Source organism: Macaca mulatta, chromosome 5 (assembly GCF_049350105.2).
Source record: "Macaca mulatta isolate MMU2019108-1 chromosome 5, T2T-MMU8v2.0, whole genome shotgun sequence".
NCBI classification, from domain to species: domain Eukaryota; kingdom Metazoa; phylum Chordata; class Mammalia; order Primates; family Cercopithecidae; genus Macaca; species Macaca mulatta.
The window spans coordinates 3,381,051-3,404,257 of record NC_133410.1 but is presented as its reverse complement, the minus strand read 5'-3'; the positions used below and the strand labels follow the sequence as shown (position 1 = coordinate 3,404,257).

Below are 23,207 nucleotides of genomic sequence, written 5' to 3'. Positions count from 1 at the left end.
GGCAGGGCCAGTGGACAAGCGGGACTCTGTCGCTTTTTCTCTATGACAAATAAGCCTGCAGCATTCACCTGCCCCCCTCAGCTCCCATCTCTGTGAGTGGGAACTGGCTGTGGGCTGAGCTGCAAAAGCTTAGGAGTCAGCAGTGGCAGGCGAGCCGACAGTCCAGGCAGGCAAGTTCTCTGGGGGACTCAGATAAGCATCTGTGAACAGTGCTTTCCAGAACCCGCCTCGGTGCCCAGGCTGACCATATACAGCCAGCAGGAGCGGGAGCAGGATAATGCCCCCACTCGACCTCTCACACCCCCCACGCCCCAGGCCAAACAACCTCCGCATGTCTTTCTGCTGGGCATCCCCCCAATTCCCAGACAACAGCCTCCAGCCGAATGTCCCCAGCTAACCCTCTGCCAGACCCCAGCATCAACTCGCCTCCTCCCAAGGAGCCTCCACACCCCCTTCCCTGGAAGCACTTGCTCTCCTTGGAGCTCCAGGAGCTGCCTGTGTATGCCCCCAACCCACCTCTGTGCCCCTCTTTTCTGCCGTCTACGACAGGTCATTGCTCCTGGGTCCTCCTGACCTATGAACTCCTTGAAGCTGGATCCATGGCCCTCCAAGTGCTCAGTTTATTTCAATACCCTAATAAACATTTGAGGGTCATAGACACTGCGTATAACACATTGCATGTCCACATAGACCTTTCTGCAATTAAAGCCTTTAAGGTGCTTAAACTCCTAAATAACCAGGGAATCACAAACCTCTATGCTAAAATACTGTTCAGTGAAAAATGTGCATCCCCAGATCCCTACACAACTCCCTTCTTTTAAACCAGGTGACAAACTCTGATGCCTGTGATAGGGCAGGCACACAACTGGCAGGCTTGGTGGGAGAGTGGGCACCGACAGACAGGGCCCAGGGAGGGGAGAGGTGCAGGGAGCGGGGTGCTCAGGCCCAGCTGTGCCCCGCCCTGCAGCCACTGCCACACCTGGTTTCTTAGGAAAAGCTGGAGATTCAGCTTGTGTAGATGAACTCGGTTGAGTTCTTAACATAAGGAACTCATTCAACTTTTAAATCCTGCTGTTCTTACAGCCCGTGAGAATTGACTGGCAGGAGATAATGCTCCTAATTCATTTCCAGATTTTATTTCCTCCCTGGGCCTGAATAAGACTCCTGCTTATGAATGGGGCAGCTATTTAGCACCACAGCCTCCAACTCAAACCACACTCAGGTCTTCCTGCATAACTGGTGTGGTGAGCACGCCAGTCTTTTCTCATCCCAGCCCAAGTACAGCCACCCCCCACCCTCTCCCTCAGGTACCTGTGGTAGCCGGGGACAGAGAAGGGACAGGATCCCACGCCTGGTATAAATGATGGGTGGCGATGTTCTCTCTCTTTGAAACCATTGCTTGAATCTCTTGCTCTACAATCCCTCTGATAATGCTCAGCTTCCTCCCAAACCTACATTTCAGAAAAAAGGTAAAGAGTGTTTTGTTTCCTTCAAAATCTTACAAGTGAAAAACGCCAGAACTTTCCCTCCGCCCTGCCTAAAGGAACCTGGTGTAATACCAAACGAAACTCACTTCCTAAGTGAGCACCTGTCCATGAGCCCTTAGGTGGGTGTTCTACCACTTGCCCGCTCATTCTTGCTCTGCTAATGTTTACCCCTAAATGCCCAATAACCCCATGTCAGTTCCCGTCGCGTTTCCAGCTCCTCAATGGCCAAGAGGCCACCTTTGGGTCTGCACCTCCTGCACAGGCCACATGGACAGCGTTTTCAATTCTAGCAACAAAGGAAAACAGCCTGGGTGAAGCTGCTGGATGCTTCAGCGGGGACCCCACTGTCCGCAGCACCCATGATGTCCTGGAGACACGTGGGAATTCAGGCAAACCTGGTGTCCAGAGCTTTCAGAGGCTTGTTCCGGGGCTGCTGCTCCAAGCAGCTCACAGCTGGGTTGCCGGCCACAGGCACGGTCATTGCACTGAGCACCAGTGAGGTGATGGCCTGCACGGCCAGGACGTTGATCTGCGTCCTCTCTGTGTCTTCCTGGAAGGAGAGCCCACAGGTCAACAAGAACAGCAAGACACCCACAGCCAGCTCTGAATGCAGAACCCAGAGTCCACCCTGCCTCAAAGGGAAGAAGAGGAGCCCTAAGTGCTACCAAGGGACTTCTGTCAGGCTGAGCTCACGGGGCACGAGGCACGGCCTCTGCACATACGGACCCTGAAACAATCTGATGGGCAAACGCCCATTTTTCAAATCAAGGACTCCTTTGGGCACAAAACTCCAAACATGAATTACTTTTTGATAAATTATCCTTGAATTCCCTCATACATTTTAAAGGCTTTGCTTATGACAACCTGTTAGCTTCTATGGATGAATTTAAAGACAATCTTGATGACTTGTGACATATGTCTACCCTCCAAACTGTCATTTCTGCGAGTTCATACCACACCTTCTATCAGAATCAAGGGCCTGCATTCCACAACTTCCCATTCTGCTGGCTTCGCTGTGCCAGAGTACAGTTACTCTTAGTATCACATTAACGTAATGTACGTGAACACTTCGAGAAGCCTAATAAAATCTCTGCAAGACATTAGAAAAATGAAACCATGTACTACTCACGGCCTTTATAAAATGCCTTTTCATTTTAATTCAACCTACACTCCTCTGAATACCAATAAATAAAACTAAAAGATACTTTCCAGAAAGAGCACAATCTTATTAATCCTTAACATGGAACGCACCGTAATCAAATGCATTCCAGCCATTGGTAATTGCAGCCCCCAAACCTCAGTGGGCTTTGTCCCTGCTCTGGAATATCAGTCAAGACACCATCTGGCTACTCTCTCAAAAATAAGGTAGGAGAAAAAAAAAAAAAAAAAAAGAAAACACCAGTCTGCTGCCTTATTTTCTTCACCACCAAAGGCCTGCAAGTGGCCATAACCGTCCCTGTGCCAACCAGCATGGGGTGTGGCCTTACTTCTGGTGGGCTCTCCTCCTGCTCCATCACGAGGGGCTGCGTCACCAGGACACCAAGGAGAGTGGCCCAAGTTTCTTCAAACTGAGTACGACTGGTCCAGCCTAGAAATATAAATGTTACATGAGACAGTGTCAAGCCTTCTCAAGCCTGTAACGGAAAGCTGACAGCTATGCCGACACAGCACGGCCCCTGGAGCAGGCCCCATGCCAAGGGCAGTAAGTCCCTTAAACCTCACACAGGTCTATGACACAGGGAACACTATCCCCTCCATGTCATCACCAAGGAAACCAAAGTACAGACACCGGCTGCACTGTCGGAGGCACGTGAGAGGCAGGTGGCACAGGCCCAGGTCGGCCCTGGCAGCCTGCTCAACCCCCAGTGGTGCAGACACAGGGACAGGGCAGGGACGCCCATGCAGATGACCTCGCGCAAGGCCAGGGCCACTTCTGCCCCACTCACAAGAGGGGCTAAAATCTTCCCTGGAGTCCAGCCCTGAAACTGTGCAGCCAGCTGCACAACTCTGTGGATAAAACTGAAGGCCACCAAGCTGTCCGATTAGAGTGGGTGAAATCTGTAGTATGTGAATTCTACCTCAATAAAGTTGCTAAAAATTTAAAAGTCAAAGCAATGGTTCCTCTGACCTGTCTAGAAGAATAGATAAAAAAGAGTGTATTGAGGTAGGAACAGGGATTCAGTGAAAACACATCTGATAGACCCTCCATTCCTATTGATGAGCTGAATTCAAGTGTACCTAACGAACAGTTGTTTCTGACAGCTGTGCTTCATGCCCCCATCATGATGTCTGAGGCAGACACGCCACTTGTGATAAGGCCAGAAAGACAGGATGGGGTGCTTAGGACAGGAGAACTAGAGAAATGGACATCGGGGTCCCTGTGATAAACTGGGTAAAGAAAGAACAAAAGACAGAGAGAAGGAGAGCGTGCAGGACTGATTCAGACACAGATACAGACAAATAAAACAATTGACATTACAGGGAAAACAATGAACCAAGAAGAAGATGAGCAAGAACAAAAACAAGGACTGTAGCACAGTCTTGGGTCACGCACGTCTGCCGGGGAGTTCAAGGGCAAGGGCACCCAAGTAAGCAAAGGAGCTCGTGTTAGGCAAGGGGGAGACCAGGAGGCCACTGACACCAATCTTCACAGTGAGGAAGAGGAGGAGCTCCGTGAGGCAGCTGGCTTGAGGTTCCTGCTCAGGGTTCCCTTTGGACATTGAATTATCTAATTAACTAAAGGGGACAGTAGACGCAAGGCGTCTGCTGCCAGAACCTTCTGGGATGAAAACAAGCCTCAAATTTGCAGAAGCCTGAAGGGCCTGGGGAGAAGACTGGACAGTGGAGACAGGGTGCCCCTGCCAGACTTTCTAGGACAAGACAAGAACTTTCCAGGAAACACCACAGCAGGGCACAGTCACTGAGGACTGACTGATTACAATCCCACCACAAGATCACACCTCTTGCCATCAAATAGGGGCGAAAGTGGTGACTTATTCATTTCGACACTTATTTAGAAATAAGGGCTAACACTTGTTTAGAAATGCAATTTCTAGGCCAGGCACGGTGGCTCACTCCTGTAATCCCAGCACTTTGGGAGACCGAGGTGGGCGGATCACGAGGTCAGGAGATCGAGACCATCCTGGTTAATACAATGAAACCCTGTCTCTACTAAAAATACAAAAAATCAGCCAGGCGTGGCAGCGGGCACCTGTAGTCCCAGCTACTCGGGAGGCTGAGGCAGAGAATAGCGTGAACCCAGGAGGCGGAGTTTGGAGTGAGCCGAGATCGCGCCACTGCACTCCAGCCTGGGTGACAGAGCCGAGACTCCGTCTCAAAAAAAAAAAAAAAAAAAAAAGAAATGTAATTTCTAAATCTGCAACAATTCTATGAAATAGACGTGACTCCCATTTTACATTTGACAAAACTGAGGGTCTCTAGAGGTTAGAAGGACTTGTTCCGCGCTGCTCAGCTACAGAGGGCTGGAAGCAGACCAGGACTGTCTGAGCCCCAAGCCCGCTTTCTCCCCATGCTGCCTCTAGGCTCTGAGGAAGGCGAGTGCTAAGAGACTTGACTCCATCTGCTCCCGTCTGCTTGTTCCCATGTGAGAAAACGCACCAGTGAGACACAACAGGATCAGACTGGTGAACACAAGAACACACTCCGAGACAAGCGCTGCCACTGTTGAGCCTAAATGCAAAATCGAAGGCAGAATTTGGCCTCACGTTGTCTGTTACACATGAATCTTTCCTGACTTCAAACAAGCCCAGAATATAAAAAGCTGGGATTCAAGCCACAAAACACAGGAACTGGGATCTATTTTCTCAGTAAAAGGAGTTTTGCTGACACTGCAAAATGTATTCACACAGGTTTGTATTATTATCATGCTTAAATCTTTTCTGGAGTCAAATGAGAAGATCCCAGTACTGGGGCTCTAGATTTCCTCCCGGTACATGCCCGACGATGGTGACCTGAAAGAGGCCCCAAGAGTACCTAGCGTGTTGATGCGGTAGATGAACTCCTTAAAGACTTCCTTTTCCTGGAGGAACTCCACGGGGATCTCAGGGAATGCTGTGCCAAAATCCCCTCCCGGTTTGGGTGACCATCCAAGCTTCCACACCTGAGAAGATGAAAAGGAAGTGACATCACCCGAGCTGAGTCAGGACAGACACACTGTGAGGAAGCAGGAAGCCCCACTTCTCTCCACCGGGCTTCCTCCTCACTACAACACTGTCCCCAAGCTGGCACCTTCTCCCCCAGAAAACAGCTCCAACTGCTTCCTGGGACTTCCTTCCCCATCAGGTGGCCCTTCCAAATCTGCTCTGCCCTCCCACTTCCTGTCCTCACCCTGAGGCTGCTGGCACACCCCACTCAGGGATGCTGGGAGAGGCAGGCAGGAGTTAGAGACAGCACCCCTCGCCCACAAACAGCAGATGGTATGTTAGAATAAAGGCAGGCGTTCAATGAAGTTCAGCTCAGATATGTTTGTTGGCAAGCAGGCACGAAAATGAACCATACAGCTTATTTCTGTAAACTCTGAAGTACAGTTCTCTGTGCATGAGGTGATTAGACAAGCACCGTGCACAGAAGAATCCAGAGGCAGGCTTGATGCTGTTCAAGTGGCAGGATCAGCTGAAGGTCTGGCCAGCTCAGCTGACATGCCTTCAGTGAGGTGACAGAGGACCCAACGGAACCCCAGGATTCCCACAGCGCATCTGCACACAGGCAGAGGGGTTCTATGATAATGACCAGCTCATCTCTCACCTCACCACAGGAAAGCCCTCTCTTTAAATCAGTTCTGCTCCCCTGTGCTCCTGGTACCTGCCCGGGGGGAGACTGCAGTGCCTTTCACAGCTGCCTTCCAGATGACCGCACTCAGGGAACTCCTCAATGCCGGTTAAGAGCTTGCTAGAGGAATTTTATCTACAGCATGCAGTCCGTCCTGGCATATCCTCAAGTGTGTTCCAGATAGCATGACCTCTTGACTGTGCCCTCCTACATGGTCTCCCCGAGCCCCTCCAAAGGAGCAGTTACTGTTTCAGAACCAGATGCTAACGAACTCACAGTGACTCGCCGTGCACCAAGAGTGGGGCCAAGAGCAACCCCCATGCAGCAAGGGTGGCCTGCTTCTCCAGCACTCCTGCTGCTCTTCCCAGGAAAGCTTACAACTCCCTGTTCTGCAACTGCTTCCAGCACCACCAGGCCCTGGCCTCTTCTTCCGAATGAGCTCTCCATCTGAATACCTTCATCCCCTGCGGCAGAACCCTCCTCATCTCTCAGGATCAAATACTGTGTCCTTGGAGCAAGCCTCCCCAGACTCTCCAGCGTACATACACGCACGCGCACGCAGACGGGCACGCGCCCTTCTCAAGCAGCCACAAGCCTCTTCCCTGGGACCCAGCTCCATTGTCACTGACCTATACCTGCCGGCTCACACCCTGCCGGTCGGCCTTTCTTTCTTGCCTGAGGATGCTGCAGTCCCTAAGGAACAGGTCCCATCATCTTACTTCAGCAGGCTGGTGGGGGATGATGCCATTTCACTGAGCAGAAGCCAGTCCCCTTCCATCAACCCTCACTCTCCTCAAGCTAAGCTCTTCGTTATCTGAAACAAGCATCCTGATCAATAACACCTACTTTTTTTTTTTTTTTTTTTTTTTTTTTGAGACAGAGTATTGCTCTGTTGCCCAGGCTGGAGTGCAGTAGCGTGATCTCGGCTCACTGCAACCTCCGCCTCCTGGGTTCAAGCCATTCTCCTGTCTCAGTCTCCTGAGTAGCTGGGATTACAGGTGCACACCACCACACCTGGCTAATTTTTGTATTTTTAGTAGAGACGGGGTTTCACCATGTTGGCCAGGCTGGTCTCAAACTCCTGACCTCAAGTGATCTGCCCGCCTTGGCTTCCCAAAGTGCTGGGATTACAGGCATGAGTTACTGCGCCCAGCAATAACACCTACTTTAAACCGATTCTGAAGACAACAGCAAAATTGTGTAGAAAAACATGAATTATTTCCAAAGGAAAATCTCACTCACTCGAGGGAGTGTGGTTTCTGGTCTACCAGTAAGCAAAGTGGTCTAGTTGCTTTAGAATCAAGTCTAACACTAATCTCTTAGGGATGTGGGGCCTCACTTCATTTTAGAAAACCCAGTATTTCTACTAGCGACCTCCACACACGGTGCCTGAGGAAAGCAGCCTGGCACGAGAACCACAGCTGGCACCAGAACCACAGCTGGCACCAGAACCACAGCTGGCAGCCTCTGGGCCGCGGCGACTCTGCCCTGCCCTCTCCGGTGTGCCCAGCCCAGGGCTTACCCATGCGTTTCACCGTACTTGGTCTTCTACACGGAACGACCAGACTCACCAGTGGGGGCACACGTGTGTAGCTGTTGACAAGGGGCAGGCGGGCCAGGCTGACGACGATGTTCCTGAGCACTGACGTGAGAAACGCCGGCACGCCACTATTCCTTTTATGACCCAAAGCCAACACCGACTGCAGAGACTCCACCATTTCTGCCACCATCTCACAGGCTGCGGTGATATACTTCGGATCTAAACAAGCAATGGTTAAGAGAAGACTTTTTAAAAAACACATTCTACTTGCCCAGTGTAAGAAGCATGACCGACAAGCAGCTGCTCAAGCTGTAATTGTGGAATCACCTAGAATGAGTTGGCCACTGAAAGCTTGCAGAGTCTACCTCCTTCATATCCGCCTATACCATACAATCCTCCCCATTTTCTGCTGGGATTGCTGGAATGGTCCTGAACCTGAGCTCTGGCCTTCGTTCCCAGCCCTCTGGCCCACCCTCTAGGACACTTCCTCTGCCCCTTGTCTTTCTCTGGTCTCCCAGGACCTGTGTCTGTCCCTCAGCTGGTATCAAAGGGCCACGCTGTCATCCTTGCTTCACTGGCTTTCCTAGATCAGAGTGTTTGAGGGCCCTGGGGCATGGTTCTGATGGAAATGGAAACTCCCAAGGCAGACGCCGAGGAACACGTCACACCCCTGGGAAGATCCACATCATGGTGTCTTGAGTCTAGAATATTGTATCTACTAAAAATATGATTCGTTGAGTCAGTGAATGTGTAGTAAGTGGCTACTACCCACAGGCCACGAGATTCTACAGTTTGGGCAACTTCCTAGGATAGAGAATGACTTCTCATTGGACTTAAGCAATTAAGCCCCAGGCTAATGAGTTGGCTCATTATTTATTGGATGACCTTTAAGAAGTAAGATCCTATCGAGGTGATTAAAATCAAGCAAGCTTCCCACTCCGGTCTACAAGGGCCACAGGGAATAAGCACAATCATCTTCAACCAAACAGAACCTGCATCAGGGCCCACTGCTCTGGCTCAAAGCTCTGAGATGTCTCAACTGTTTCAAAGCAATGGAAATCTAACTAAAGTCATGGTAGCATCTGTTGAGTATTCACAACAAGACTGTCATCCATTCCAGGTGCTTGACATGGATGGACTAACTGATCTATCTCAATCCACATGGTTGGCACTATTCTTATCCTCGCCACAGAAGCACAGGACCAACAGCCTGAGGTGCCACTCGGCTGGAAGACGCAGAGTAGGGAGGTGGGTGTTTTCATATTCCTTAGGTAGCAACAAGAAATCATGAAATCACAAACTGAAGCCTGAAGGACCCACAGAGGTTCGAGATAAAAATTCAGAGAAGACCTTGGCTGTGTATGAAAATGCCACTGCTGGCCAGGCGTGGTGGCTCAAGCCTGTAATCCCAGCACTTTGGGAGGCCGAGACGGGTGAATCACGAGGTCAGGAGATCGAGACCATCCTGGCTAACACGGTGAAACCCCGTCTCTACTAAAAAATACAAAAAACTAGCCGGGCGAGGTGGCGGGCGCCTGTAGTCCCAGCTACTCGGGAGGCTGAGGCAGGAGAATGGCGTGAACCCGGGAGGCGGAGCTTGCAGTGAGCTGAGATCCGGCCACTGCACTCCAGCCTGGACGACAGAGCCAGACTCTGTCTCAAAAAAAAAAAAGAAAGAAAAGAAAAGAAAATGCCACTGCTTCTGGGTCATTCTTTAATTACAAAACCTCGAACCGGGAACCAGAAGAAAAAAGTACTATGCAGAAGACTAAAGGCAGGAAAACTCCATCCATAACTAGGATTGCACAAAAGCTGGGAGAAAAAGCCCAAAAGCACTGGCGAACTCATGATTGAAAAGGTGTGTTTCCTGAGCCACGGAACGCGGAAAAGATGCCTGATGCTCCAAGTAAGGGTGCTGTGTAAAATGCGTGGACAGGCCCCAGGTGAGGCACCCCTGCCTCTGTGGGACAGGCTACAGGGAGCATTCCCTGCCAGACACTGGGCTAAAGAAACTGAAGTAGCCCCAGCAGCCTAGGGCCCCTGGCAAGAACGAAAGACACTTGGCCAAAAACTTTTCCTCTCAACAGGCATTGCCACCATTTTCCTAGTAAAATACTACTCTAGAACTGGGAGGAAAGGGCATGAAAAGCCGTAGTATATGTCTAAGTCTATAACTGGCTTAAATCACTGGGATTTAGATTTATTTATTTATTTTTTTCTGTAGGAAAAGTGGAATTTTCTTTTAAATATCCACCAAAACAGATGCCTGAACCTGACACTGAGGTTACTGAATACTCATGTGGGAAACATGTATTTATTCGGTATCACTCAACAAAAGGTTGCTGCTTGCTGACCAGGGGCCAAGCATTAATTTCTGAGAACACAGAGAAGACAAACCTGCTCCCTGCCCTCCAGGAGCCCAGAGTAACCGCATGTGGAAGTGCTGGAGGGGGGAAGGGCTCCCCCAGAGGCATCCCAGCTGCTCTGTAGGGTCAGAGACAGCCGCATGCACAGGGATACGGTGAAACAAAAGAGTGTGGCAAAGCAATGGACTAAAGCCTCCCACGGCGAGGGAGGAGCAGCAGGACACAGCCGAGCTACGGTGCGCTTCCAGGAGTGCACACTCACCACGGCGCACGTCTCTGTGAATGACTTTTAAGTCTTGGAGGAACCACATGTAAGAAAGAATGGGTCCTGAGACTTACTCTGTGTGTTAGGATCTATTTCCTCCTCCTCCTCTCTGATGGCTTTTGGGGTATTTGTCCTTCTTTCTGGACTAAGAAGCTGCTCTCCAGGCTGCACTGCAACTAAAATTACAACAGAACAAACAGAAGAATTTCCACAGACTTCCATCAGTGCTTTTCATTCAAAATTTTACATTTGTGCAGCCTCACAAAAGTTCAAAGGGATAGACAGATGAGCCTAGATTTCTTAGAACCAATTTTAGACAAACAGACAATATTAGACTGAGGTACCAATCTCTTGGTTAGTGGCATATGTCTGAAGATTTGTACTTCAGATTTCACTCAGATTTGTAAGTCCCTCGACTCTCTCCTGTTGGCCATCTCTCACCCCGAGGTTATTATCAGACGGCTCAAGATTCATTACTACCAAAATCATCTCTATAACCCCCAAGAAGTCTGGCTTTTAAGTATTAATCCCTGGATCTTTGTTTTCAAGCTGGCCACAAATGCACAGATGAAAACAATTATGAAACATCAAAACATCACTCTATAATGTTTAATTTGAAAATACAAAGCTTCAAAATGCCCTCCAACATGTAAACCATGATGTCCAATTTTTTAAAAATTGTGGCTAATAACCCTTGTTGAGGATACTGTTCCTTGAAAAGAATAAGCCACTTTTATTTTACAGTACGTTAATATTACAGTGCAGTATAGAAACAAGCATTTGAACAGAAAACAATCTTCTGAACGTAATCTTACTAACCTTTCGATCATATAAGACTAAATGCATAAAACAGTCAGCTAAGACCAAAGATCACAGAGACATAAAATTTAGAAGTAATTTTGATGAAAGCTGAAATTCCAAAATCTAAATAAAATGACTAAAAAAGCAAATTCAAGTTAAATTCCAGTGTAGACTCCAATATATTGGAGAGTAAGAGATGGAGCCGGCCGGGCGCGGTGGCTCAAGCCTGTAATCCCAGCACTTTGGGAGGCCGAGACGGGCGGATCACGAGGTCAGGAGATCGAGACCATCCTGGCTAAGACGGTGAAACCCCGTCTCTACTAAAAAATACGAAAAACTAGCTGGGCGAGGTGGCGGGCACCTGTAGTCCCAGCTACTCGGGAGGCTGAGGCAAGAGAATGGCGTGAACCCGGGAGGCGGAGCTTGCAGTGAGCTGAGATCTGGCCACTGCACTCCAGCCTGGGCGACAGAGCGAGACTCCATCTCAAAAAAAAAAAAAAAAAAAAAAAAAGAGATGGAGCCCAGCCCTTCCTAATGCGTATTTTATCTACCTCTCCATCCCCAATTCCTAGCTTAGTACCTGGCAAACAGGCAGCACAAAATATAAACATGGTGAACTAGACAGGAACTAGGATAGGAACCCATTGTTCACGGATGGGGACTCACCGGCCTCCAGGATGAAGTGCACACAGTGGATGAGGGAGCAGGCGTGGGTCACAAACTCTGCGGAGGAGACCACGCTCCAGAGGCCAGGCAGCTGCAGGGCCAGGCAGCAGCAGTCCAGCCCTGCCTGGAGATCCAGACTCAGCGGAATCTGCTCATGGATCAAATGCCAGGACAGGGCCTAAAGGGAAGTACCAAGTCACAGAATGCCCGCTCGTGTACCTTCATTTGGGGAGGCCGTGTGAATCAGTTGTGGTGGAACCGTCCAAAGCACTGAGGGGAAGCAGGTCCAGATGCCCTTGCCCTCCAGAAGGACAGCTCTGACCTGACTCCATGACATTCAGTCCTGACCCAGCTATTCCCCAAGGTGCCAGTCCCCTCTCTGCCAGAATGCCCCCTTAACTCTGCTGCCCTTCTCTCCTTCAGCGCTGTGGGCTCCTGTAGACATCTCTCCTGGGCTACGTGGCCACCAGGCCAGAGGTTCTTCCCTGGGGCGCCCACAGCACTGGGGCTTGCCTCTGGCATAGCCTCAGAGGTTGAATTTGAGAGTGTGGGTTCTAGGGATAGCAGGCCTTGAGTTCAAACGCCAGAATGGCTACTTCCTAGCTCAGTGGACCTGGGCAAGTCACTGAAATTCTCTAAGCCTTGCTCTCCTCACCTGTCAAATGGGAGTAACAGAGCCTATCTCACAGGGAGTTGTGAGAGTCAAATAAGATGATGCGTGTAAAGTATGTTGTCCTGCACACAGCAGGCACATAATATAATCGGCAGCAATCACCCTGTGCTGTGATCACACGCTGGCTTTCCCACTTCCCCACTAAGCTGAAACCTAAAGGACAGGGATCACAAACCATCTGACTCCACCTGGTTCAGAATAAGGGTGTATTTATCATTTTGTGAGTAACGGCACTGATGCCCTTTGGACTCCTCCCTTTCTTTGGTGTGAGGTGGAGGCGGAGCCTCTGTGGGTCTGCAAAGTGTGTCCCTGCTGAGGGCAGGCAGCACAGAGATGGCCCTTTAAGGATACAGGCCTGAGTTTAATGCATCCAGAATGTGTACATGTTTTGGGGGCTAATTACAAGCACTAACACAAACCAAGTATTCCTTGGCTGACATGTCCAGGCCAACTTAAGACACAAAGTACCTCCAGATGGTTATTTTTCAAGTCTCTAAAATTACGATCCACATAACACTGGAGGTGCAGATGAGAAGGGGACCTGGCTGACCTCACAGGCCACCGTGAGGAGTGGCGAGGCAAGGGTGAAGGCTGGCTACAATAACTTGACGGTGACAAGACTTACTGCCAGGCTGAGACGGAAGAGTGACTGGATTGGTCAGAGCTCTTGCTTTTCAAATAAAACTGCTTTACCCTCTCCAGTGTCAGCCCCGTGTCCCCTCCCACAGCAACAATGAGCTCCTGAGCTGCCTCTTACCTCAAGGGTTGCCACCACGAATTTCATGGTGTCCTTCTCTTTCTCAGGAGGAAGGTGCAAGTGACTGGGCAGTTTGGAGACCGCCACCAGGTACTGTGCCAGGGCCCGGGCCAGAGTGGTCAGGGACTGATACAGCGCAGCATCCCCTGAAACAGAAGGCCCTCGTGGGTGGGTGCAAACATGAGCACAGATGCAACACCTTCGAAAGGCAGTCAAGCAATTCTTTGAGAATCTGATGAAAGCACAAGACATTGCTCCTCAATGGCACATCTACGCATCCATCCACATGACTGCATGTAGTTTGGGGCTGCATCTCCCCTGAGGTCTGGCCCAGCCTTCCTCAAGGGCTTAGAGCCCTATGTCCGTGACCACGTCAATGAACGGCAAAGTGGCAAACACGCAGGAAGAAATTCTGCGCTGAGGCCACCAGTGCTGCTCTTTAGCTGCCTCTGTAAACGCTTTCGCTGTATTAGATCCACCGCCTTTACTGTATATTTACTTGGTGCAAAGTACTATACTGGCCCTGGAACCTTTCTAAAAATAAGATAAATTTTAATTTTAATTACCAAATAGATCATTCAACTTGCTCCAGTAGGCCGCCGGCTCTGCAGGCAGGTCGGACTGGAAGACGTGGTGGACAGCAGGGAGCTGCTGCACGGTGCTGCTCACGCGGGCCAGAGTCACCTCACGGGCTGCTTCAAAAAGCGGACTCCTCTGGCCACCAGAAATTTCACTCATCCCTAGGCTTAAGCATGGAGCTAGCAGGCTTAGGTTGAACTCCTGAAATCAGAGCATTAAAGGTTAAACAAACAATAACAACAGATTAGGAGCTTTCAATCAGGTAAGAAAAACACAACAGAAAAAAGAATAAGGCAAATGTTTCTGAGAAAACACAGATTGGTATACCATCAAAAATGTTTTTAAGAAAATTCTACTCTATGCCTGTTACAAATATTTGAACAACTTCATTCAACGTACGCTTAGTAAAATATATTTCTGTTCTCTCTTGGTACTTTAAGTGATATTTTAATTTTTTATGCTCTTGGATTTGCTTGAAGTAAAAATTTTGGTATGACAATTTTAATTCATAAAAACAGAAAATCAAAGCTAAAGTGTCATCCAAGATCTCGGTGATACACCAGCCATCCCTGAAGTTTGAAAAAGATGGTCAAATGCAGCTGAAATAAGTAAAAGTAGCCATATGAATGACAAAATTTTGGTTGGAAAAACGGTATTTCCTATGACAATTTGGATTATGTTTTAGCAACCTTTTTTGTTTAGCCATTTATAAGATTGGGGGCCAATTCTTCAGGTAAAACATCTATCTTAGTTTAATATTCAGAAAAGCATCATGAATGCCAAAAGTTGCAGCTTTCTTTTACAGTCAGAACTTTTACAGCTGTTCAAAGCCCAATTAGCAAATTTGGAAAACCTAATAAACAGATCACTAAGCAAATTTATCACTCAGTAAGTTAGTTTTCACTGCATGAATCTTAAGATAAACAATTTTAGGCCGGGCGCAGTGGCTCAGGCCTGTAATCCCAGCACTTTGGGAGGCTGAGGCAGGGAGATCACCTGAGGTCAGGAGTTTAAGACAAGCCTGGCCAACACGGTGAAACCGCGTCTCTACTAAAAATACAAAAATTAGCCGGGCGTGGTGGGCGCATGCCTGTACTCGGGAGGCTGAGGCAGGAGAATTGTTTAAATCCAGGAAGCAGAGGTTGCAGTGAGCCAAGATCTACCATCGCACTCCAGCCTGGGGGACAAGAGCGAGACTTCGTCTCAAAAAAAAAAAGGATAAACAATTTTAGTAAATGGATTTTGGGTGAATTCTCCTGTTCTTTTCAGTCTAGCTCTTCAGTACATCAGAACACACTGTTGTGTTGCCCTCCCTGTAACGTCTCTTTTCATGAACACCTGCCTCCACCCCCAGCCTCTACATGCATTTGTCCTCCCGGGTGCCCACTTCCCTCCCATCTGCTGCGTATCAACGCAGGGCTAAAGCACCAGGAGGTTTCTCCCGTCCTAGTAGGTCTGAGAGGAAGCCCTGCTCGGGCCATGGCTGTACCACACCAAAGAGGTGGCCCCCCGACTGCTCACAGGATCTGCCCACAGGTGAAGGACAGGGACACCAAGGCTTTGCACGGTCTCCTGGGATAGCTCTGCGCAGGCTGCCCTCTGACATCTGGGGTTGGGGGGTGAAGAACCTCACTACATCTAACAGAGGTGTGGGTAGAGGAAATCTCACTGCATTCAAGGGTCTCTTTTGCGACTAAAGATCAACCTCCAGAACACCAGAAACAAGTTACTACGACACTGTGTCGAAGTCTACGGCAAATATGCAACCCTGACTTCCATTCTGTCTTGGCCATGGAGCTTAGATGATGACATCCCGTGTTTGTTCCTCCCGTGGAGGTCAGATAGTTCTCATGCCAAACCACACACCCAGCCTTGGGGCCAGCTGGATTTCAAAACAATACCTCCTCATGAGAGAGGGCTCCCATCAACTTGCTTCAAATTTCACAGCTGCCTGCTTCCAACTTCACTGCCATCCAGTTTCTACCCTGCTTCCTGCCGCTCAGGTCCCCCACCCTAGTGCCCAGGACCACACTTCATTCCCTCACATGCCCCCAACTTCCATGTGTGAGGGGCCTCTGGGCATGCCATGTACCCGCCAGGACCTGTAAGTAGTAAAATCTTCATTTCCATCTCGAGTCTCTCCTAATCCCTGAGGGAGTGCTCTCCATCTTCTCAAAGATCCTGAATTAAGACAGACACCAATCCAATACCCTTCCTCACTGCCATGAGAACAAACCAGTGAAATGACTGTAATCTAAGACCACCTCCATTTTCTTTAAATGCATGAAAGGTTGAGTGAAATCGACTTGCCTCCTTGGATTCTAATGTGGCTGAAACAATCTCGATCAGCATATCCCCCATGTCCCGGCCCCCTGAAATGGAGTCCTCCCCACTTCCCAGCCCCATTCAGAGTGGAGTCTCTCCGTCATCCCGTCCCCATCCAGAGTGGAGTCCTCAACATGTGTTGTCAACAAGTGGGTCACATGAGGAGACAAATCCCACTTGGAAGTCACAAGAAAAGCTGAGGATTCCTTGCTTCCGCTGCTCCCCCCGTACCGAGTTCATCATGAAGGCACTCATATCTTCAGCAGGAATCCGATTCACCAGCTCTGCACCTTCCAGCAGCGCAGAATCTGACCTGGTCCAACACTGGGATTTGACAAGATGAATGTACCAGTCCTGGGAAGAAAAAGATGAATAAGGGGAACATGATGGGTGGCGTTCAAGGGGACTTCACATCCCTGGAGCTACAGGCCTAGGCCAGTGCTTGGGAACACTGCACTAGGCTAACTGAGAGGGCCGCCGGCCGGCATGTTGTGGCTATACAGCTCACCACACCACAGGTCTTCCTCTTTGGACTTCTGTTACCTACCTGGGTACTCTCACGGCCTCCCCCTTCACCTGGTGAATTTCTAATAGTCCTTCCAAATATAGCTAAACTACTAAGGGTTAGCGGCCCCTTTGCCATCCTCTCCTGGGCTGTCTGCTTTGCTCATCTCTTCCCAGCAACCAGGGCAGGGCAGGGCAGATGCTTAGCAAATAGAGCCTAAGGCGGCAGGACTGAACCTTCGCTTTCTTATACTTGGGCTGCTGGTTTTTGAAATCTAAATTCATATTCATAAGCTGAACTCTCTCCAGGAAAGTAGAGTACCAAGGCTCTACCAAGGCCCCAAGTGGTCCCTAACGGTGAGGTATGAGCAGTGGAGGTGCTGACAACATACCAGTATGGCTGGCAGTGGCAGTGCAACTCACAGGTGGCCAGAAGGTATGAGGCGATGGAGGGAGGCTAAATGCACTGACATGTGCTTGAAGGCCTGTGCAGTCAGGGGCCTGCAGGCCACAATTGACTTTCCCTTGAGTCACCCACTAACGACTCACCTCGCACTCCTACCGAAAGGGTCCCACATCAGCACTGCTTTGCTCCCTCGGACATTGATGGTCCCCCCAGGTCTCTAACCACGGCTTCATTGAGCCGAGCAGAGCGCCAGCACTCCTTGGGTCCACCGCACCTCCTCTGCACTCTCTGTATCTGCCACAGGTGACAGAGGCACTCTGCCCTGTGCCTCGCATGCAGACACGCTGGACACTTACTTTGTCCGGACTCACTGTTTCCAGTGACACGTGCCCATCCCCGTCCAGCGGGTGGGAAGAGACTGGGGGAGAGGGACTAAGTGAGTCTTGCATGGTGGAGAGACGAAACCTGTCCAGCAGGGAATAGAGCCTCTGGTGTCTAAAATACAAACAAAAATGAAATTACAGTGCAATTTTTTTTTTAGTCTTAGTCTAAACTCTGCACACTAGGATTCTAGAAATATACACCCTAAGGATGCACTATTAGTGGCTTCTTAAAGGAAAATGAAACTTGTTTAAAACTTTTTCTTCACAGCTATTTTCTCATCAACACTCAAACAGGTCATGATATAAATGCAGGCCCTAGTTTACTTCTAAGGTATCACAGTTTGTACTCCATTAATATTGTCCAGAAATTTCATTTATACTCAAACATTGCAACAGTCCATACATGGTATAAAAGCTAATGAAGGCTTTCTTAATAAACGTAAAACAGATCATCTAAGACTCAAATGCACAAACTCCACTATCAAATATCCCAGTAAGACAACTGATAGGAATTTATGGTCATTTCAAAATAAAATCACCTCATCTGGCACAAGATATTTATAATCTTTTAATCTCCCTCATCTGGACTGAAGACTAAGTCTAGGGTCAAAAAGTAATAATAGTTTATCTGCCACCATATGCTATGAGAGTGACAACTTTATAAAGCAAATTACAAAACAGCTTGGCCCTACAGACCGAAAAATCGCCCCAAACTGTCCACCTAATTGTGCCCAATCCCATTTAAAAACACCATCAACAAGGTACTCTTAAGACTGAAATCAAAGCATGTGTGTGTGTGTTTTCTTTTTTGCAATTTCAGCTCAAAGGACACAGCATGATAATTATATTCTCCTTCTCTGCTGTCTCTCTTTCCCTTTCACACACACAATTTCCGCCCCCACCAAGGGAAGAAAAAAGGTAAAAGTTTAACTTATTTTGCAGTCATGGAAATACACTCACATAGGAGATGTAAGGATTTCTGATAAAGGCTTCTAAAAGACTTTGCAAACACAACTAAGTGATTAAATGCTTTGAAGAGAAAAAATGGCAACGGGATGCAGATGTAAGTCCTGCATGCCAAGGATTCAGTAATGTCTTTCAGATTTGCCAACTCTTGTTTAGCAATTAGATGATATGCTTTGATTTTGCTAAGATAAAGCTGATAACCTATTTTCCCACTCATCACAGGACAGTGAATACAGGCATTCTAAATACTACCTCTCAAACAGCCAACAGGAGTGCAAACTGCCTCCACTCATGTCATAGACGTGATCCTGCTGGTTGTCCTTTACTCCATATAAAGTGAGATCTGGTTGTTTTAAAAGTAGGAAGCTTTCTATTATGGCACTTCTGCAGCAAACCCACCTATAACGCACATCAATTTCTTGTCCTGTGAATTTATTCCCGCACAAATCTATATCTTTTATAACCTGGGTTCTCCTAACACAAGGATGACCTGTGTTTCCAGCATTACCTCTGAGCGAGCCCGCTGCTCTGAAGGTATTCCTGGATTCTGTTGAGTTCTTCCATTGGCAACTGGGCCATGCTGCTCTAATAGACAAAAACACATTAGTGTGTTTGTGACACTGTACAACCCAAAATAACCTCATGCTCATTTAAAAAGGATAAACTGATGTGTACAGTTCATCCTAGTAAGGACAGACTAGAAAAAAGTTCAAGAAACAGATCAGACACACGAGGAATGGCAAGTTTGCAGATATTTCCATGTTTCTATTGGTGACCGTGTCAAGACCACACCTATGGAGGAAAAAGGCAGCCACCTGTTTTGCTTGGCCTGCTAAATTTTCAATATAAATCAATATCAGGGTTTCTTTTCCCAATACCTGTAAATTTGCAGCCAGAAGCATTTCTACCCGGCGACAAGCAAGGATGTCGACCATGCGAGCCAGCACACGGAAAGGGGTGCACAGCAGCCTGTCCACATACAACGTGAGCACAGCTCCCGACTGGCTGAGATGGATCCCCTCCAAGCACTGAAGAGTTTTCTTCAGAGTGGTTGGCTAACAGCGAGAAGGAAAAGAACAAAAGATGACTATTTTGCCAGTCAGAAATTAAAGTTAAAAATTTCAATACTCCATTTTTAAGGCAGAGAAAACTGCAACTGGCAATTGTTGGCAGGATGAAGACGTACAGTTGAAAGGTTTTCACAACGAGACTGAATTGCCTGGATGAAGAGGCCGCTGGCAGCGGAGTTCCGATGAACAGCACTGATGAAGTCCTGTACTGGAGGCTCGTGGGAAAGGCTGATCAGATCTTGAATGTGATTTACAATGAGCCACGTTAAGTGCTCGGAGTCATGGAGGTTCTGACACTAAGGAAAAATACGATGAGAGATTCACTTTCAAGTACACAAGAAGAGACCAGGTATTAATCCATAGAAAGGCCAGAAAGGGTAAGAAGGAGAAAACACATCTCAAATATAAACCTCACTAAAAAATATACAGTGTATGAGCACAAATAATTGAGGAGGCAGGAAACTGGATTTACCAAGGCCGTCACCTCCAACCACGCACTGCAGCAGAGGCTGTGTGAAGTCAGGCCCCCCTGGGGAAGTAGGGTACAGCAGTCCAGCTCTCAGAGACACTAACAAATGGCCAAGGGTCAAAGGACAAAGGCAGGCCTCAGAGATCCATGGGCAGGAGGGGCAGCGTGGTACTGCGACGCTCCCATCCACAGCACTGCCTGCCCCCTCCGGGGCTTCGAGCTGGCCAAGCCAGTGGGGTTCTCCAATTACTCTTTTTCCAATTTTGTGATAGTTCAGTGGGAAAAAAAAATCCTCTATCACTGCCACGGTCTTGACAGAATTGTTTAATCCAAAATATGAATGGATTCCACATATCAAATACATCTTAAGTGTTGATACATTTAAGATTTATAAGAAAATAAAAAAATATATATTTTTAAACACGCAGAGCCTTTTCATCTTGATTCATAATCCTAGGCAGAAACTGTAAAATGTGATCAATTCCTTGACATTTGGTTAACGATTAATATTTTTCATTTGGGATCATCTGACAGTAAAGGTTGAATAACCCTTATCTGAAATGTTTGGGATCAGAAGTATTCTGAATGTAGGATTTTTTTCAGGTTTTGGAATATGTGCATTATACTTATTTGTTGAGCTCCCTAAATCCAAAAATCTGAAATCTTCCAATGAACATTTCCTTTGAACATAATGTCAGCACTCAAAAAGCTTCAGAATTTGGAGCATCTGGGATTTCAGATTTTTGGATTTGGGATGCTCAACCTCTATTAACTTACAAAATTAGTATCTTTTTTTCTTACATTTCTGTGAAAAACAGCATGATACAATTATATTATCCTTAAAAGTAGAACAAAACAGAAAAACTATTTCAATACAGAATGTAAAGCAAAAAAGTGAATATTAACAAATTGCCATCACCAGAAGAAGTCTCTAGGATAACACCTCTTTCAGTTGGAGAGTCGGCTTCCTTTTCTGATTCAGAATATTTAACACTGTTTTGCTATGTGACAGCACTATCTATAAGATACCATGTTTGTAACAAAGAAATGTATATGTTTTAAGTATTTTTAATATAAATACAGAAAAAGTACTAGATCTACACCGAAATCTAACAGCAAGTTATCTCTGAGTAGTATGATTACAGAGGTTTTATTTTCCTCTGTTTGTTTTTTGTAAATTCTCCATGGTAAACATGTGATGCTAATTTTACGGTTAAAAACTCCTACAAGTTATTTTTTTTTTTTTAAGAGAATGGCATTTAAACAGGAATCCATCATAAAATACGGCAATGAACATCTAACACCTTTTCTACAAATTAACTTAAAAAAATTGTTTTTTAGAGCAGGGGTCTCGCCTTGTCACCCAGGCTAAAGTGCAGTGACACAGTCACGGCTCACCGCAGCCTCAAACTTCTGGGCTCAAGCAATCCTCCCTTCTCAGTCTCTCAGGTAGCTGGGACCACAGGCACGCACCACCATCAGGCTAATTTTTCTTTCTTTCGGTAGGGGCAGGGTTTCTCTGTGTTGCCAGGCTGGTCTCGAACTCCCACGCTCTAGCCATCCTCTGGCCTCAGCTTCTCAAGAAGCTGTGATTGCAGGCACGAGCCACCACACTTGGATAATTTTTCATTTTTTATTTTTTTAGAGATGGGGGTCTTACACCGTAGCCCAGGCTTGTCTCAAACTCCTGGGCTCAAGTGATCTTTCCACCTCAGCCTCTCAAGTTGCTAGAATTTAGGCGTAAGCCACTGCTCCTGGTATTACTTTTTTAAAAAATTTAAAATCAGAACCCCACTATAGTCAATGCACTTATCTTGTTTTTCAAATCATTAGTTATTATTATTCCATTGCTTCCCTTGAATTAACAAATATGCCCAGCATCGTGTAGGCGTGAAGCCAATAGCTGGGCATTTGATAAATGAGTCAGCTGCATCAACTCTCACAGTCCAGCTTAGAATCCAGTGACTGGAAGGCCAGGCCCGGTCTCCAATTATATGTCAGAGCAGAAGTAAACATTCATTCCAGATTTAGTTTTGATGGAGCTGGCAGGACACTGGGCAGTCTGGGTTCCAGAGGGTCCAGGCAAGTGTCATCTACTCAGGATGTTCTCCCGGTCCCCACCTCCCTCAACCCCGTTTACAGGCATTTCAAACTTACGACATAATCACAGAAGAGAATGAGAGCCCCTCTTCGTACTATTTCTCTATTGCACATTCCAAGTTTGGCTGCCAAGTCAGAATCCTCCTCTTCTCCAGACATCTGGGGACTAAGTAACTTTGTGCTGGACAGACTGTGTCTTCTAGAAGGAGCAACAGATGCATTGACAATGTTTCTGGATGGCAGTGAGCTTATTTGCAAAATACTGAAGATGATTATGTTTAATTCTAGTTCTAAAACAGACAAGTTGGTTTAAATATTGCCATATCAGAATGTTGTATGTGTAATATATACTCTCAGTTATCTATTCCCAAGCTACAATAAACCACATATGAAAAACTAAAGAAAACAGAATTTAACAGGCAGAAAATTAAAATGCTTGCCTGAATGACAAAATCCACCATAAAGCTGCACATTCAATCAGCACCTTTATTTCAGAACTCACACTGGCTATGTTTGATAATTGAGCAATTGCTTTTCAAATTCCCCATCTGCCATGAAAGTTGCCAACTGCCAGAAAGAAAATCTCCCTGCTTTCATGTTTTACTGTTCGTTTCCCAATGAAACATCACCACTCTAAACACGTTCAGGGTATACATTATGGAAATTCTGTTTAAAAACACTTCTTCCCCACCAACACAGGTTATTTCACTTTACGTTTACTTCTTCTCACTTTATTATTTTTTTTTTCTTTTTGAATAGGTGGGAATTATAAATCTAGAGACTCTTGGCTCTAGTCCATACAGTTAAAATGTTGACACACTCCCAAAGTGCCCCTCTGACCTTCAGGGTCTGACCGAGGACGACGTCCTTCCCATTGCAGCAAAGGGCCTTAACAGGGAGAGAGGTCACATCAAGCTAAGAATATTCTGAAATACAACAACTTTTCCTGTAATCCCTCAGGATTTAGAAGAGAACTGATAAAAACCAAAATTCTACAGATTTAAACTTTTTAAAAACTGCCTTTTCTCTGTTTCCCAACTGGTGAAGTAAAAGCAATCTACA

At 47.2% G+C, this 23,207-nt stretch overlaps 1 protein-coding gene across 2 annotated transcripts in view; it reads right to left on the bottom strand.

Annotated features, from left to right (window-relative positions):
* HTT (huntingtin) overlaps positions 1 to 23,207 on the bottom strand; it is a 166,768-nt gene that overhangs the window by 18,265 nt on the left and 125,296 nt on the right. For both annotated transcript variants that reach the window (XM_028848247.2, XM_078003004.1), the window contains 15 exons: positions 22,203 to 22,344; positions 19,693 to 19,872; positions 19,385 to 19,561; positions 19,015 to 19,091; positions 17,514 to 17,652; positions 16,479 to 16,601; positions 13,910 to 14,123; positions 13,344 to 13,489; positions 11,914 to 12,091; positions 10,521 to 10,622; positions 7,847 to 8,034; positions 5,481 to 5,607; positions 2,975 to 3,075; positions 1,883 to 2,037; positions 1,312 to 1,451 (listed from right to left, as the gene is read on the bottom strand). In XM_028848247.2, coding sequence (XP_028704080.2) covers positions 1,312 to 1,451; positions 1,883 to 2,037; positions 2,975 to 3,075; positions 5,481 to 5,607; positions 7,847 to 8,034; positions 10,521 to 10,622; positions 11,914 to 12,091; positions 13,344 to 13,489; positions 13,910 to 14,123; positions 16,479 to 16,601; positions 17,514 to 17,652; positions 19,015 to 19,091; positions 19,385 to 19,561; positions 19,693 to 19,872; positions 22,203 to 22,344 — 2,189 coding nt within the window. The remainder of the gene's footprint in view (positions 1 to 1,311; positions 1,452 to 1,882; positions 2,038 to 2,974; positions 3,076 to 5,480; positions 5,608 to 7,846; positions 8,035 to 10,520; positions 10,623 to 11,913; positions 12,092 to 13,343; positions 13,490 to 13,909; positions 14,124 to 16,478; positions 16,602 to 17,513; positions 17,653 to 19,014; positions 19,092 to 19,384; positions 19,562 to 19,692; positions 19,873 to 22,202; positions 22,345 to 23,207) is intronic.